This window comes from Schistocerca cancellata, chromosome 6, assembly GCF_023864275.1.
Source record: "Schistocerca cancellata isolate TAMUIC-IGC-003103 chromosome 6, iqSchCanc2.1, whole genome shotgun sequence".
NCBI classification, from domain to species: domain Eukaryota; kingdom Metazoa; phylum Arthropoda; class Insecta; order Orthoptera; family Acrididae; genus Schistocerca; species Schistocerca cancellata.
In genome coordinates, this window is record NC_064631.1 from 27,192,130 (window position 1) to 27,209,269 (window position 17,140).

At 37.5% G+C, this 17,140-nt stretch overlaps 1 protein-coding gene across 1 annotated transcript in view; it reads left to right on the top strand.

The window, feature by feature from the left end:
- Positions 1 to 938: 938 nt before the first annotated feature.
- The window catches only part of LOC126190977 (DNA replication licensing factor MCM4), a 50,383-nt gene continuing 34,181 nt past the window's right edge, over positions 939 to 17,140 (top strand). Inside the window, exons 1-6 of the mRNA XM_049931646.1 lie at positions 939 to 1,070; positions 2,460 to 3,114; positions 3,198 to 3,361; positions 14,126 to 14,323; positions 14,446 to 14,680; positions 16,216 to 16,458. Coding sequence (XP_049787603.1) covers positions 2,472 to 3,114; positions 3,198 to 3,361; positions 14,126 to 14,323; positions 14,446 to 14,680; positions 16,216 to 16,458 — 1,483 coding nt within the window. The 5' untranslated portion in view covers positions 939 to 1,070; positions 2,460 to 2,471. The remainder of the gene's footprint in view (positions 1,071 to 2,459; positions 3,115 to 3,197; positions 3,362 to 14,125; positions 14,324 to 14,445; positions 14,681 to 16,215; positions 16,459 to 17,140) is intronic.

Sequence of the window (17,140 nt, forward strand, 5' to 3'; positions counted from 1 at the left end):
GAAATGGTCGAAAATTCGCGCTAGATGGTACATCAACGTCATGGCAATTCGCTGAGCCTAGTACCGACCGGTGAAAGTGAGGTTGTGAGGTAACATCCGTGACACAAAAGTCGCGGTATAGTTCCGGAATTTGCAAATTAACAGTGATATAATTTGTTGATGAACAAAATAACTTTATAATGGATGTTTTTGATCATTTTCATATCGTAAATTGTTGAGAAGAGAAACAGCATTGTAAATATCAACATTTATTTGCTACCGAAAATATAGACGTAAAATCACGTCAGACAAGTTTTATAAGGAAAGACCTAGAGCCTCCTTACCTTATCCAATATGTTACTTTTTCCTAAGCAGCAAATAATCTAATACAATCACGCTGAAGGAAAAAAATATTCAGGTCGTCATGAGACAATTGCAATATATCATGAAAATAAATTAAAAATATGAAATAAATATTTAGAAAACACGGAAGCACAGAATCAACTGTTGTAACATGAATGAGAGCGATCAAAATGTTTTTGCAGGTGACGACATAGTTCCTGTCAGCAACTTCGGAGCCAAAACATTGTTCCCGAGAAACCTTGGCGGTGACATACTGTTCAGTGTCATGGACGGCTTGTGTGAATGCCGCTATTTGTAATCAATTGTGCAATATTTTGACATGACGTTACTTTGTTTTGTCAATTGCGAACTGTCATTTATAAAGCAAGTCTTGCAGCAAGCATCGTAACAGCTAGTATGATATTTGGTGGCCACTAGGACTGCAGTTCCCAAGTTAAATGAATAATATATACAGTTCCACGAAGTATAATGTATGGAGTAAAAATTTTAAATGACAACTGCCACGGTCACTATTTTAGACAGCCGTGTTCCTGATCGATTACCCTCTCGATACCTATGGCAATAGTTCGTGGAATTGCAGCTTTTGTGTTTACATTGTGATGTCTTCCGTTGAAGCTCTTGAGCGCGCGCGAATTTCCCGCGCTTTGTGTGTATTGTGCGACCTAGGAGATTAGATGTGTGGTGAAGCTTAGTCAAGTTTGTTTTGTATTACGTTACTACAGCGTGGGGTAAGTAGAAATGTAATGTTTTGAAACCTTATAAGTTATGCAGCTGTAACTAATTTCAATTCACCACCTTTTACGAATTACACTAACAGTCGGGGTGGAAGGACTCGTAAGCTGAAACTTTGTCAGTTTGTTTCCAAATTTTACTTTGCTATATCAGATATTTTATATCACTGGATAAGTGACCACAAATTCTGGCCCAGTATTGTGCGCCTTTTCTGTGTTGAAGAGAACTGTAATGTGTAGTAATGAATGTCATTGTCCCATTTGGTATTTTAGTTATGTTCATCAGTGTTTTTGGAGTGTAATGGATCATTTACAACAAGCATTATGTGGGAATATGTATACTGTGAAGCAGTAGTGAAAGTGGCCAATTTCTTTAATAGATGTTTATAAGATGATAGTATGTTTGCATCTTTTATTATTCTTAAAGCATGTTTGTAAGCAAGGAAGACTTTCTCTCGTGAAGATTAGTTACCACAGAACATAATTCTGCTTGTTGTATATTATACCTAAGATTGTTTACGCTAATGGGAAAACCTCTCATGTGAGTTATCCCCAGTCAGAATTGGTTGAACTACCTAGTACAACTTCCTGCATTCTTTTGGTTATCTAGGAGAATTCTGTGTTTCACACACTCAAGTGCCTTAAATAGGTCACAAAAAATACTGACCAGTACCATTTTATATTTAATGCTTGTAAAAGCAGATGAGTGGGCATGTAAATGGCATTGTCAGCAGAGCAGCTCTTCTGAAATCCAAATTATGGCATGTTATAGATATTATTTATGTTGTTGTTAAGATGAGATACTGTTCTAGAATACATCACCTTCTCATATGTTTTGGAAAATGTCAGCAGGGAAACAGGTCTGTAGTTATTGATATCTCTCTTATTACCTTTCGTATAGAGGGATTTAACAATGCGTAGAGTTAGTAACATGTTAAAATTTTCAGATAAACCAGGCTTATTATAGCGTAACAAATCTTTGGTACTCTATTGGAAACTCTGTCAAAGCAAAATGAGCTTTCATTTTTGAGAAATTTTTAATTTTCCTTATTTCATGGGACATTGGTGATACATTTGTATGAGTGATTCTTATGAGAGTTATTTTTCGACATACTGTTGTGATTTTTCTCTGGAACTTCTGTTATATTTAAGAAATGATTGTTAAATATGTTTGCTACCTGTGACTCATCAGTTATAGCCCTTTCATTCAATTCAGTAGTCATGATGTCCAGTTCTGTGGCTGGTTGTCCTTTCTCCTATTCACTAAATTCCTTATAACATCAAGTCTGTTGTCAGAATTAATGATTCATGACATTGTTTGGTTTAGAGATTAGAATTAAGATTTACATTATAACTATGTTTTGGTAATGATTTTCTTTTATGCAGTTATAAACTATAATGCCAACGCCAACTAAAGATTCTGAGCCATCTTCTGCAAGGAAGGATGGAACACCATCACGAAGACGAGGAAGGGCTGGTTCAGAATCACGGGATGCCCCTTCTACCCCCGGAAGGGGCACACCTCGAAGGCGTCGTGAAAGAGGTGAAGAAGCCCCTGGTACACCTTCTAGATTGCTTACCCCTCGTAGGATGCAGCCAGTGGAAGAAGAAGATACACAGAGTCCAGCACGCCGCGGAACACCAAGGCGAGGTACTCCAAGGAGACCACAGCAACAAGAAAATGGTTCACCTGAACAAGCCGCTGAACAAGGACCAAGCAATGCGTCAACGGAGAGAACACCAGCTAAACGTCAACGCAGATCAGCAACAGCTGAAGAAAATCTGGATGATGGGACAAGTGCAGCAGGTAGTGATAATCCACGTACACCAGCCGGAGCAGGCCCACCAACACACACACCTACTAGTTCCAGGCGGCGTGCCCGGGACACACCCTCAAAGTCTTCAGTATCCACAGGTGTAGGGACACCACGTCAACGGAGACGTGTAACCACTGGTGATCCAAGTATTATTTCGGAATCAGATCATCAGTCAGTTCCGCCTGCTTCGCCAGCAATAAGTCTTAATCCATCGAGTCCTTTTGGTAAGTGTATACAAGTGTCAAAACTATGATTGCTATTTTGTGTTAGTAATATGTAATTTATTATTAATTTTCTTGTTTGACAGGTATGACAGAAATAGATTTGAGTTCACCATTAAACTATGGTACCCCAAGCTCAATTTCCTCAATACGGACTCCTCGATCAGGTATTCGAGGCACACCAATTAGAATGAGATCTGACATAAGGACAGACAAGAGAATTCGCCAAGTGAATATGAATGCAGAACCAGTGAGTATATAAACATTTACATCTATATTATCTAATTGGACTCACAATAAAATCATTATAAATTGACATACATATTTTCTCGCTGTTTTATAGTTACTGAAACACCATAAAAAGGCTGCAAATGTTATGGTCTTAAGATAACAGCACTTCCATGTAGGGAACATTGTTTACTTTTGTTCTTTCTGTCAACATTAGCTCCTTTTTCTTGTGTGTATTAGTAGCACCTTTATTCACTTTACCTCCATCACAGTCCCCACGGAGCATGGTTCATGGTCTGAGATTGTTCAGTAGTCACTTGTCCTGCGTTTTACCAATTACCATTATATCTTTATTCTTTTCCCTTTTCAGTTGAATTCCAGTGTTAAAAGTAATTACATATAGGCCTGCTACTAAATGTTTGTAGTTCATTGAAGACACCCACTTACCTATGCAGATTATGTGTGGTTTGAAAATGATGCATTTATCTAGCATGAAAGTACATACTGGTTTCTAGTTTCTCTCTATAAACTTCCAGTCTTCATGATATTTTGTGTTTATTCCCAAATCATAGGTCAGTATGGGGAATTATGTTATCTGTTCACAAGACTGTACTCTGAAAATAGAATTTCATGAATCGGAAGTCTTATCTGCTTGGCCAGCACCATACCATACCTTTAGTATTGTCTTGGAAAGGTGTTGGACTTATGTGATTATTGTGGCACACATTCTATATCATGTGTATTTTTAAAGATGGTTGTTTTAAGTTCTGCTAAATCATTTTCCTTTCAAGGCTTCCATACATGTGCTGACTGCCAGCAAGTAAGGCTACCAACTGACAAATATTGGTGTGACTGGTAGACCACATTACTTGAATTTTATTTGGTACCTTGCATTTATCAGTTCATTGCCTTCCACTCAATGTAAATTTTAAAGTGAGAGATTGTACGTACTGTATTAATAGTGTAAAAAATTCTCACTTGGCAATCCACATCTTTCAAATGAATGTTCAAGAAGAGTCTTCAGTCAGGGGCAGTGCCATTAAATACACATTGTGTGGGGTCAGTGTTAGTGATGCTCACCAAGACGAGTGACAGGAACACAAGGACGTGTGCCAGCGTATGGATAAAGTATCCAATGGGAGGGTGTCCTTACGCACCTGCAGATTCTCATGCTCAAGTGTCAGTAATTATACTTACTAATAAGTGAGAATTCACAATGGATTGCAAAGTTAACAGCCATAATATTAGAAGTGAAAAAAATTCTCATATAGACCATTTGCTCTCTAGGATTTAGAATGGAGTCTGGTGCAGAAGTCCTTCATGTCTAGATCAGGACTAGTACCAGTCAGAGCGATGTTTCTCTGCTGCTCTTAGGTCGGCAACACCTCAGTTCCGCTTAGCCAGTGGTATGCTACCTTCCACATAACTATTGAGAGGTGAGAATAGAGAGAGAGAATTCCTATTGCTGAAATTATCTTCACTCGTGTCACGTTACCTTTTTTCCAAATGTCACAAATTTCAAGGTTGTGATTAAGTTGGAACCTAATAGCACTGCTTGCAGTGCTGTGAGTGAATTGAGCCATTAAATTTATAATTTTGGTTGCCACAAATATTTGAATTATTTTTTGTAGTGTGTTAAAATTTCTGAGGTTGTGGTATATTGATGTGAGAATGTGACAGTATTCCTCTCTCTTGCTTTGAAAAACACACCCTTTCATTCCTCTCATATCTCACATTGAGCATTGACAACATTGATACACAAAACGTGTAAGTATGCCACTGGCCCTGATCTTTTTACCCAAAAGTTTACAACAGTTTGCTACTGGGTTTTGGGCAGAAAATTGAAAATCCCCTAATATTCAAAGATATAGGCAAATACCTCACTAGCACTCCTACAATTTATCAGAATATTTTGACTTGGGAATGTAAATTTTGGATTATGTTAATATTTGTATTAGATAGAGCCTGACTTTATCTGGACAGCTGATAGTGGTCTGTATAAAGTTATATAAATGCTTTGTCTGAAGTCTTAAGATAAAAACAGTAGCTGTTTTTCTCCCTAATGCATGTATACAAAGTAATCTAGGCCCAGTTTCCATAATTATCAGTATGAGTAAATTAGCGCCAATAGTAATATTTAAGAGAAGTAGCTAGCATTTGTTGCTTTAGCTAAACTTCACAAATGGGTGTCCACATGCTGCTCATCTTCACAAAATAGGTCAGAATGTGTCAGTGTGTCACCATATCAAGTTGAAGGCAGCGAACAGGATGATAGTACATGGTATGCCACTAATATATGAAATATTCACATGTGGTGGGTGGCCTTTTCATCAAATTCTATTTTTTGCCACACACTGATATTTCTGTTAATAATTTTGCATTTGTTACAAAGTTATTTCTTTTATTGATTATGTGCAACAGTTTTGCACTGTCAGATTTGAAATATTATTAATGATTCTTTCTCAAAAACAGATTCTAGGTGGTGCTAACAGATAGATCTGTAGTATAGGTCTGTGTTAGCTGACATATTGGCAATTTTATTTTGTGTTTCACGCATCCCAAGTGCTGTAGTATTGACAGGGTGTATACGACCCGGGAAATCTGGGAAAAACACGGGAATTTTTTCATCTGGGAGAAAACCGGGAAAAACCCGGGAATTTTTCATTCTTTTAGCTTTCAGTTAAAGTTTTGTAATTTTGACTGGTACGAATTGATTCCCTAGCAAAGAATGTTACTGTATCCTGCTACTGGAGAATGATACTGCAGCAATAAAATAGAAAAGAGGGGAAAAAATAAAATTTTATTGGCAAAGGAAATGCACAATTTACAACAACAAAACACCGTGCATGCATGAGCGTCTGCAAATAGGAAAAATATGTCAAAAGGCCGTAGGGCGAAGACTATGTAATTATTCGCAACAATAAACTGCTTGCTGTTAGCGTGACATCACAACTATTCACATTAGGTACGTTTGACCACTTGCCAGCGAGCTGATGCGCATGCGTAGTTGACTCGCGTATGAGCAGTACCTTCTCCCGCTTCCCGCTACTTGAAGTGTGGCTGTTAGCTATATGGGCAGTAGCAGTAACAGCAAACAGCCAGATGCACATGAGAAAAAATTTTCCCTAGTTGCCAGATTCGCGCATGCGCAGAGTTGTCTGAGTTGTAGTGGGGTAGTTGTAGTCTCCACATGACCCGTGTTCGCGTTAGTGACGTTTAGTGATTTCGCTGCTTCTCTTGGTTTACAGCTCCCTCGTGAAATGAAAACAAAACGGATTTCTCTGGCTGGGAGCTATCAAGGGAATCAAAATACATTCACATAATTACGGAGGGCAAAAATATATTATTAGTTTCAGTTTTCTGATTTAATTTTATTTCCAAGTTATTTGCAGTCTAACATTAATCGCCTTGCAGAACAGTGAAGTTAGTTTTGCAAGTTTGCTAAAGAAATTAGGCTTTATTAATCTTTCCGCTGAGGCAGCCATTTTATTTAGTACGAAGTGTTTCATTCCACAGTATTGGCTAGTTCCAACTGTTCGCTGAATTTCAAGTGCACATTATCATATACTGCCATGTATGACATTATGCCATAATAAACAACCAAAAATGAGATCGTAGAGTATCAGATGGGACCTACTTCATTGTGAATCTGGAAAAAACAAATATGGACTTCAAGCCGAATTATGCATTTTAGTATGGTTTACGCAATTACGATGCCCTGGGGAGTATCCTCTGATGCCCTGTTTCTTTTATGGTGTAATGTAAGCCCTCTTAGTGCTTTATACATGCGAACATGCGCTCTTCCTACACCACTGCAGCTGCGCACGTGCAATAATGCCTATTTTCTGGCGCTCTCTGGCAACTGCTAAATCGAACGTATTTCTAACAGTCTCCGGATAGTATTGCGAACGGTGGTTCGAAACGTGTTACTTTCAAAGTAAATTTCTTTTTACGCAAGATGAATTATGTTACGTGCAAGAAAGTGGGAGGAATTTCTAAATCACAGAGCGTTTAAAACTGAACACTTTGAGGACCAGCTACTTACATGAATTTCGAGCCCAGACATTTATGTCATAATTTTAAATTTACGGGCCCATTTGTGTGATGTAGCTTAAAGTATAAAACACACAAAAAAGATCAATATTACATGTGAAGGCTTAGCTTCTGTTGTAGCTTGTTAATCGTAGAGACCAATATTATATGTGAAAGCTTAGCTTTTCTAGTAGCTAAACTATGTATATTAATGTAAACCTATAACTTTTCCTCTTTGTGTGTTCGTGCTATGTACCCAGTGATCTTGCTATTGGCTGAGTATAACACGTGTCCTATGCTCTGTACATCTGCTGTCATCGGCTCGCAAGATCACGTGGCATGAGATATGATTAGATTACACAAGGACATCGCAACCGCAGCTTCAACGCTCCGGAAACTAATGCTCTGTGTTTGGTGCAATTCGAATTTATACTTTCGTAATACGAAAATATGCAGCGTATATGTAGCTGCAAATCAAAGGTCTTTCCAAAACTTCAATCCTTTTTTTTCATTAAAGGTCTTTCCAAAACTTCTCTCCTTTTTTTTCATTAAAGGTCTTTCCAAAACTTCTCTCCCCGTCTTTTCTTTTTTTTTTCCGGGAAGTTGTACGTGAGTGTGTATAACGTCAACCGTTCAATGTATTGATAAGTTTTACAGTTCTGAGGGAAAACCCACTGTCACCTAGCACCGAAAAAGTGTATTTCCTCCCGGGAAAAAGCATATTTTTTAAATGGGATATACGGCAATTTTTTTTCCTTGTCCCCGTATACACCCTGTATTTAGAAATAACATGCTCTACATTGATTATTTTTATGTTTATTAATTTACAAATCCTGATTTCAGATATTGTGACACTCAGGTAAAATAATAGCTGTAACAGCAAACATTTGCTAATGAATCCTTTCAATGCCGGGAATACATCCTGTTATAAAAAGAAATATAAAAAATAATTTATGTTTTGAAAGGTTTGCTCCAATCTCATTATGAAGTGTGTCAATGCATATTCATTCCTATTAAGAGCACATTGTCCTCTGTAAACCATAACATTTCATTCTCTCTCTCTCTCTCTCTCTGTGTGTGTGTGTGTGTGTGTGTGTGTGTGTGTGTGTGTGTGTGTTAACTCTTACAGAGACTCACATTAGTGCAGTTACAAACAAATGAAAACGATGTACTATACTCCGCCAGTTCGCCAGACATCATGTAGCAAGTGAAAAACTGCTAAATATTTTAAAACCAGAATGAAAGATAGCCTTATGAGGCACTACTATAGTGTTATCAGGCTATTTGGGCACTAGAATGTATATTCTGCTCATTCCAATGTTTGTATTAAACAGGTGTTAATCTTGCCATTACAGAAGGGTGTCAACTGTCTTAACTGGATTTATTTGGGCAGTTGAACTGTATACATGTATTTACCAATAAAACAACCCATATTTATGACATGACCTCTCTTATTATTAGGAAGGCAGGTACAGGAGGATGGTGTGTAGTGCAGCGTAGTAAACAAAAAAATATTTCATAATATGCATTCTGCATATACGTAAAGAATAAATGCTTTAAAAACGATTTTTTTTGTCTGTTTAAGCAAGTGTACCCGCTTACAAGCAGCACATAAGTCACACAGTTTTTTCAGGACTGATACCTAATACTGGTCACTTTCATCTTGAGCTTGAAACCAGCACAAGGATCTAAACGTGTAAATAAATGAGAAGCAGCCAAATTTTCATCTACATTTTTTGGGGCCCTCGTTGATACGATGCTGGCAGCATCAATTGTACCAGTTTGGATGTTTACAGTTTCTCTATCCTGCATGGTTTGATACTCTGGATCTGCATCATCTACACTTGTACATTCTTGATCATTATCTTTATCACTGACTAGCAATTGAGGTTTTTTTTTTAACCTTGTACATGTCAAGTGTGTCATTCTGTTCATTGTTCACAATCAGACTGAGATTGCCAAACCCAGAGGTTTATTCCAGGCTCTTTTCTTTTTTCCCCCCAGATTCTTCTCCTTTACACTATATCAAGCTGCTGCAAGAATGTAGGACATATCTTTCAAATCAATATTTTTATGATTTCTTAAGACTTCCTTCTCTTTCTAAGATAACAATTCTTTTTTGTAATACTGTTTGAACATCTGAATGCCTTTGAACATCTGAATGCCTGTATCCATTATGTTAGATGAAAGAAAACTCATTTTTATGAACTCGCCCTTTTCATTTAAGGTAACAGTGGTGGATGAGTTGATGCGTTGTTAAGGAGCAGTTTTTTTTACTATTCTTGGACTGATAAGCTTTTACAGGCAGTATAAAAACTCCCTTAAACCATTCTGTGAAATTCATATTACACATCCCTGCACTCTTCTGCCATATGTACGCAGTGTGCATGCAGGCATGTTAACGTGTTAGAAACAAAGCATTTTTTTATTTTTACCAATGACGAACATAGGCCATGGACAGCTACCAGTAGCATTAGTACAAGCTAAAGCAGTAATATGATCCTTGCTTATTTTTAGTGGTTTTCAAGAAGCCCCATTCACTACTGACCATTTGCACCTACAACATGGCATTACCACATTAACAAATAAAGCTTTCAGGGCTGCCTGCCATTATATCACTTCGACTGATTTGTGTTTGAATGGGCACAACCCACAATAGTGAAAATGTTCAAGACGATGAGTTCCCACAGGGAATAGTACTCTACATCTTTGTACCCTGCAGAACGTCGACTTCACAGAGCTATACACAAAACATGACTGCTGAGAATCATGGGTATTGTTTCTCACCAGTGAAATCCTGTGTTGTACATTTTTATAGCCTTGTTGTATATTTCTGTAGCCTATAGTTGATTCGTCCCAATACTACACTTTGCTTAGGAGATAAACTGCTACAAGTATTCAATAATCATACTTTTTGCCTGTACTATTTGACAACTAATTAATGTAATTAACTCACATTACCAACTAAAGGCAAACTATATGAGGAGGAAACTTCACATCTTCAGTTTCCTCAACACCACCACCAGTGGAGCAGATCGGATCATTTTATTATGGCTAAATCTTCTTGCCTAGTCTGTGTCACCTATGGTTCAGCAGAACCATTACAGCTCAGTTATGAGGTCCTATCCACCATAGTGAAGTAAAACTATCAACTGGCATGGCTGCAAACTGTTGCGGATTGTCCATAATTGTTACAGATTTATCACCTTAATTACGGAGTTGTGGAAAGTTATTAAAAAATTACAGGAATAGACATTTTACAGTTTGGTGATTAAAAAAAATACTGAACAGGTAGTTTACATTTTGCTGATCATATGCTACTAAAATATGTTATAGATTGTAAAAATTTCCTTCCCGAGCATGTAGTAGACCTGTCTATGAACAATTTCGTCAATAGAGCTTAACAAGATGGATCATGCTGAGTGACAACAAAAATTTTTCGTTCTGTTCGTGTTAGCTTATTTATAGGAATAAAACTGCTTTTTTGCCAAGTGACATCACAAGGTTCAACTCATGAGTCTGTAGGCCGAAGTGGTGTTTCTAACCAGATGACGTCACAAGATGCGCAGTTCACCTATTTATCCATAGTTACAAATACACACCACAGTGATGCTATTACAGGAATGGCCATCTCCTCGTCAATTTTTAAAATTGCGCACTGGTAGTAAATTATTATAGACCAATGACATTTTGTAATTTTGTGGTATATTGCTCAGTGGTGTTATTTGTCTTTTTAGAAGTACAAAACACTTTGTATATAGTGTTAATCTGTTAAAGATATTTTTACTTGTTTTGTCAAAACTGCAAGAAATAAGATGTCTTTTTGTTCCTTTGGCAATTGTTACATTACCAGAAAGACGAAGCTGACACAAATGATGATGCTGATTTTTTTAAAATTTAGAATTGTTTTTATTCCAGAAAAATCTTCTTCATTTATGGTCAGAAAGTGTCTGGAATTTAGTGTTTAAAGGTCTAAATCAGGCTTCTAATTTTTAAAATTTTCTGCCGCCCCCCTCCCCCCCCCCCCCCCCCCCCCCAAAAAAAAAAAAAAAAAAAAAGTGGGGGGCGACGTGATTACCGATGGCCTGTTTGCGGCTTTTTTGGGCTGGAGCTATCCTGTCGACAGTCACCATGTGAAAGTGGATGTCCCACCTTTGAGAGACCGATGTCAACAATTCCTTGTCAGCTATGTGATTACAATCAGCTACGTGCCCCAAACACCCTTGTTGTCCTGCTCTGTTCCAAAACCAAAGTATCCAACTGCTCACAAACCATTTCTGAACAGACACACTGGCCGAGCGAGGCTTGAGGACCTTCACAGTGGACTCAAATTTCCCAAATTTGCATCTATGCACAAAAACACTTCTCTGACATCCTTCATGTCTCCAGCCAAGTAGTATGGATGGACATGCTCCGTGGTCCCAAGGAAAATAGTGATGCTATAATTTACCAACATATATTCTACACAATGATAACCTACATTTAGGAATCATATACATAGATGGCACTCAGCTCGATAATCATGTTGGTTGAATCCTGATAACGGCTATGAAGTGTAGACTGATGATAACACAGATTTGCGGTCCAACTAATGGAGTCACCACCTGTGCTCTGGCTAGCCTATTAGCTTGTTCAGTACCACTAATTTCTGAGTGACCAGGGACCCGCAGCAAGTTTACCCTGTTGCTTTTCCCCAGAATCGCAAGGGTTGCATGACATTCTGCAAGAATATTTGATTGTGTTGCTTGGGCTGGTGGGCGAGTCGAACTGCTTGGCTGTCTGAATGAATGTAGCTGCTATGATCCTTGTAACACCTGTGTAAGTTTTCTTTCACACACATTCTGATAGCGAATACCCCAAACTGAAATACTGTAGTCTCTTTTCCCCTAGAGATATTGCCACTTCAGTCAAGGCTGTACCCTGTATACTCCACCTCTAGCAACTTCATCTGTTTTCAACCTTTGAGTAAACCAGGCTGTCACATGAATGATATCATGGTTCTTTCTTCCACTGCTCACTCTCCTGTGGTTACATAGAAACATTTATTGCGGCAGCTGGAGATTATTGCATAGTCAGCTGACATTTCCCCCGACCATTTGTATGCTTACCGCAACAGTGGGAATGCTGCTAATTCCATTGTTATGGCTAGGCAGACCAATCTCTGCACCTCCTTGTGCTTCTGAGCATCCACATTTTGTTGTACTTTATTCCACTATGTCACTCCACAAATTACCATAGGCCTGATTATTGGATTGAGATCCGTTGAGTGACTAAGACTCCAGGTTTTTCCACATGTCCTCCTAGTGCACATAAGAGAGCACCTCTTGCCTAGGGACATGTTTTCCTTTTATAAATTGTCTGTCAAATCATAACTGATAACAAGAAAATAGATGAAAATAAAAGGTGTTTCTGGTTACGACATCTCCAGTAAATGACTAGTATCAAATAACAACAATCATTTTTCTGGTGACAACTATCAGGGGTGGATTAAGCTGGAACAACTGTTTGAATCTGGTTGTTAGTAAGGTAACTATTCACCTAGTATTCATTTTAAGAAAACTAAATGAATATGAATCTCTGCACAGAAGGTTTAGTAACTGTTCTTGTGTATTTTGTTAGATATACATTCCAAGTTGAATTAATTTAATGGTGTGGAAAAGCTTGAGAGACTCTTCACTGGTTTTTGAAAGTGTCATTCAAAGACTCAATGTACTACAGTGGGTGGTAACGGTAACAGTTTTGTGCTTTGGAATATTAAAGACAAGTTTACAAACATGGTGCTCGGAGCCACATACACCTCTCTACATAATTGTCTAATCAAAGGAAATCAGAAGGCGGGGAATGAAATAATACTGAAATTGTTGACATATCATTGCACGTATACTTGTTATTAGGTTGTAACAACAAAAATAATCAATTTTTGACAATATAACACAATTGGATTGATATAAAATGTACTCACCAAGTGGTGGCAGGAAACAGACACATAAAAAGGACTTATGCAAGCTTTTGTAGTCAGTTGCTCCTTCTTCCAGCAGAAGAGTTGAAGGGGAAGGGAAGGGAACTGTAGAGGAACCCAGTTTCTTTCCCTTCACACCTCTTCCTTCCCCTTCAACCCTTCTGCTGGAAGAAAGAGCCATTGGCTCCGGAAGCCCCTCCGAAAGCTTGCATAAGTAAAACCTTTTTTTGTGTGTGTGTTGCCCTACTGCTGCTTGATGAGATAGATTTTTTTATCTATCTATGTTATATTGTGATTAGGTTATAAATGTTACATTGTGATTAGGTTGTAATAGAGTAGTTTCATGATTCTCTATCATCCAGTCAAAATTTAGAATAAACAGAAATTAGGCTCAATCATTTATTTTTTGTACTGTTTTTGTGAACATTTCGGTCATCTTCTGAACTGATTTGGATTATTGGTAGCAAATATCTGAAAAGTATGCATTTCAACCGTGCACGTAGTTTTAATAGTTCTGCCTTTGTGTAGAATCACCTCACTTTACTATATTGCAGGAAATCATCGGAAGTATGAAAGAAACAATCACATATCTGGAAGAAGAAATCACAAGTTGGTAATTATTTTCTCAGCAAAAGCCGATTCACTCTAAATTTTCATCAGTGTATATTTGAGGAAAGGGATATGCGTGAGAGATATAGACTGATAAATGAAGTAGTGTAGAATACATGGGCACACACAGGTGATGGGAAGGAAACCAAGAATGCAATTTTAAAAATTAATTGGTGATTTTCACAGCTGGACACAATTCAAGAACAACCGGGTCCTGAAGCAGAGCCGCAGTTGGTCATCTGGGGAACAGATGTCGTCGTAAACAGATGCAAGGAAAAATTCAAGCGTTTTGTGGAAAATTATGTTGATCCAGAAGCAGATGATGATGAACGGACTGAGGGAATGGATGTTAACCAACCACTTTACATTCAGAAGTTGGAAGAGGTAGAGGTCACATATTTTCATTCTTACTGATAACTTTAATTGCCACTGTTTGAAATATGTAGTTCAATACATAGTATTGTTTCATTATTTCAATGTAATAGTAATTAGATTGTTTTTCCTAGATTCATACGTTGGAAGAACCATTCTTGAATGTGAATTGTGCACATTTAGAATCTTTCGATAAAGAACTGTACAGGCAGTTGGTGTGTTATCCGCAAGAAGTTATTCCTACGTTTGACATGGCAGTGAATGAGATGTTCTTTGAGCGTCACCCAGCTGCTGTTTTGGAACACCAGATTCAAGTACGACCATTCAACGCCCATAAAACAAGAAACATGAGGGGTCTAAACCCAGAAGGTATGTTGGATGAAGTTGTCGTTAATAATTTTAAGTGATATTATTTTAATGTTGTAGGAAAGCTGCCTAAAAAAACAATACTCGTATTAGATGGCTTCATGACTGACTTGCTATTCTGTTTTTTGTCAAATTTTATCTTACAAAGTACACATTAAGTATTTCAAGAGTAAAGGTTGGTTTGCCATAATTCTCTAGTCCTGGCAAAGTATTTGTTCAGTTGTTCCAGTCCAGAGGCAAAGGAGTTCTTGTCACTACAGATATGCCATCCTAAGTAGGCAAGGCCGTACGGGAGGAATTTTCTGGTGTAGAAGTGGCTGTCAAAATGCAGGAGCTGTTGGTGGTTAATGGGTTTAATGTGGATAGAGCCATCAGAGAGGTAGAGGTGAGCATCCTGATAGGTGGCACATTGTGTTGAGGAGAAATGGGTGAAGTTGATGTGAGATAAGATGTTGGAGGAATGAGGACAGGGTGTCTTGGTCATGAGTCCAGAAGTCGGAGATATCATCATTGAACCTGAAAAACAGGTTTAGGGTTTGAGAGGCTAGCAAGGTTTCCTCTGAATGGCCCACAAAAAAGATTGACGTAGGAGGGTACTGTGCGAGTACTCGACATTACCATGGGTGTGTTTAAAGATTTGATCTTCAAAAGTGAAATAATGGTGGTTTAGGATGTGGTTGACTAGAATGATTAGGAAAGAGGTGGTAGATTTGATATCAAGAGGATGTTGAACTTTGCAGCCATAGGCATGAGAGATGTTAGTGTAAGACATTACATCCTCAGTGATCCTAAACGTTGCTAATCCTTTTTCTTCGTCCCTTTTCCTTCACCTGCGACTCTTCTACCAGAAGAAGCCGCCAATCCGAAAGCTTGCCAATTTTTACAGCTTTTATATGCGTCTTTTCCTGTCCCCACTGTGACTACATTTTTTAAATCAATCCATATTATATATTCAAACACTGGTTATTTTTGTTGATTTGTTGTTATTTTATGAGTAATCTCTACTGTCACTATATAGGCTTTTATTTTATTTTGTATGATTAAAAAAGTAGTGCTATGAAATACACTAATATGTTTTCAAGTTATTTACTTTACTTTTTATGTAATTTAAAATATTACTAATAATGAGGTGACTCAGATGTGATTCATATACTCTGTTATTGTTGTTAAATGTGTATGCAAAATTACTTAATTATAAATGAAAAGTCTGGTGATTGTCTTGTAAGCCAAAAAAATGGTTAATGAAATTAGTTAATACTGTAGAACATCCACAATTTTGCACTGGTTATTTGTCCTGTGGTGGAAGAATCCATTAATATCCATGATTAATTTCTTATGTAAAAATATGAGGCAATGAGTGGTACATGTAACTGTAACATCTTTTATGCCTTGATTGGATGCAGTCTTTAATGAAGTTCTTTCTAAATTTCTCAGGTTCAGCCCTTTATTTCACCTATCCTGTTAGCCTGTTGGTATTATTGAAAAACAAATTTTAGTTGACTTGTTTGTAGATAAAAAGAAATACATGTGTTTTGCAGATATTGACCAGTTGATTACTGTCAGTGGAATGATAACAAGAACATCAAATATCATACCAGATATGCGAGAAGCGTTTTTTAAATGCCTTGTGTGCTCATTCAGTACAACTGTGGAAATTGATCGTGGGCGAATTGCAGAGCCTACCCTGTGTACGAATTGTAATACAAACCACTGTTTCTCATTGGTACATAATCGGTCACAGTTCACAGATAAACAAATAGTGAAACTTCAGGAATCACCTGGTATGTATATGCTAGTTGTTTAGATTTTTATGTCTATGTAACTATGTTTCGTCATTCTCCCTGTTGCCATTCCTTCTTATTTCATATCTTCATTGCAGTAGGCTATTTTTCATTGCATAAACTTCATTTATATTTTTTGTTGTGTGTTAATTAAAGATGAGATGTTGAGCCTTTTGTGAGAGAAACTTTTCATCTTAAGTAATAGTTTAATGTGCATTACCAGAAGATAGTTATGACTTGTTCTTGTATTACTGTGAGAGTGAAAGAGCACTTTGAATGAATATAGCAAAAACACCTGTTCCTGGGGTTGGTTAATACAGATATTAACTGGGTAATTTAAAGTTTCCATTAGCAGTATTGTATGCTAAACTATTCTGAAGAATGTATTCACATAGAACTAAGTAGTATTGCTGTTGGCTCAGTGCAACCTATTTTACTGTCCACATCATACTGCCTGTATAACTAAGAGGAGGAAAAGGTTAGGGTGAAATTTTTGTGCTTGGAGTCTATAGTTTGAAGTTCTTCGCTCAGTTTTCTGAAGACTAATGTTAGTTACAGTGTAGTGTGGAGTCACTTCTGTTTTGCTTTTGAAGCCTGACAGTAAATGTGAAGTACACAGTGATGATCAGAAAATCTAATTCATAGGTTTGTTGGTCTGTCTCAGTAATGTCAAAAAAAATTA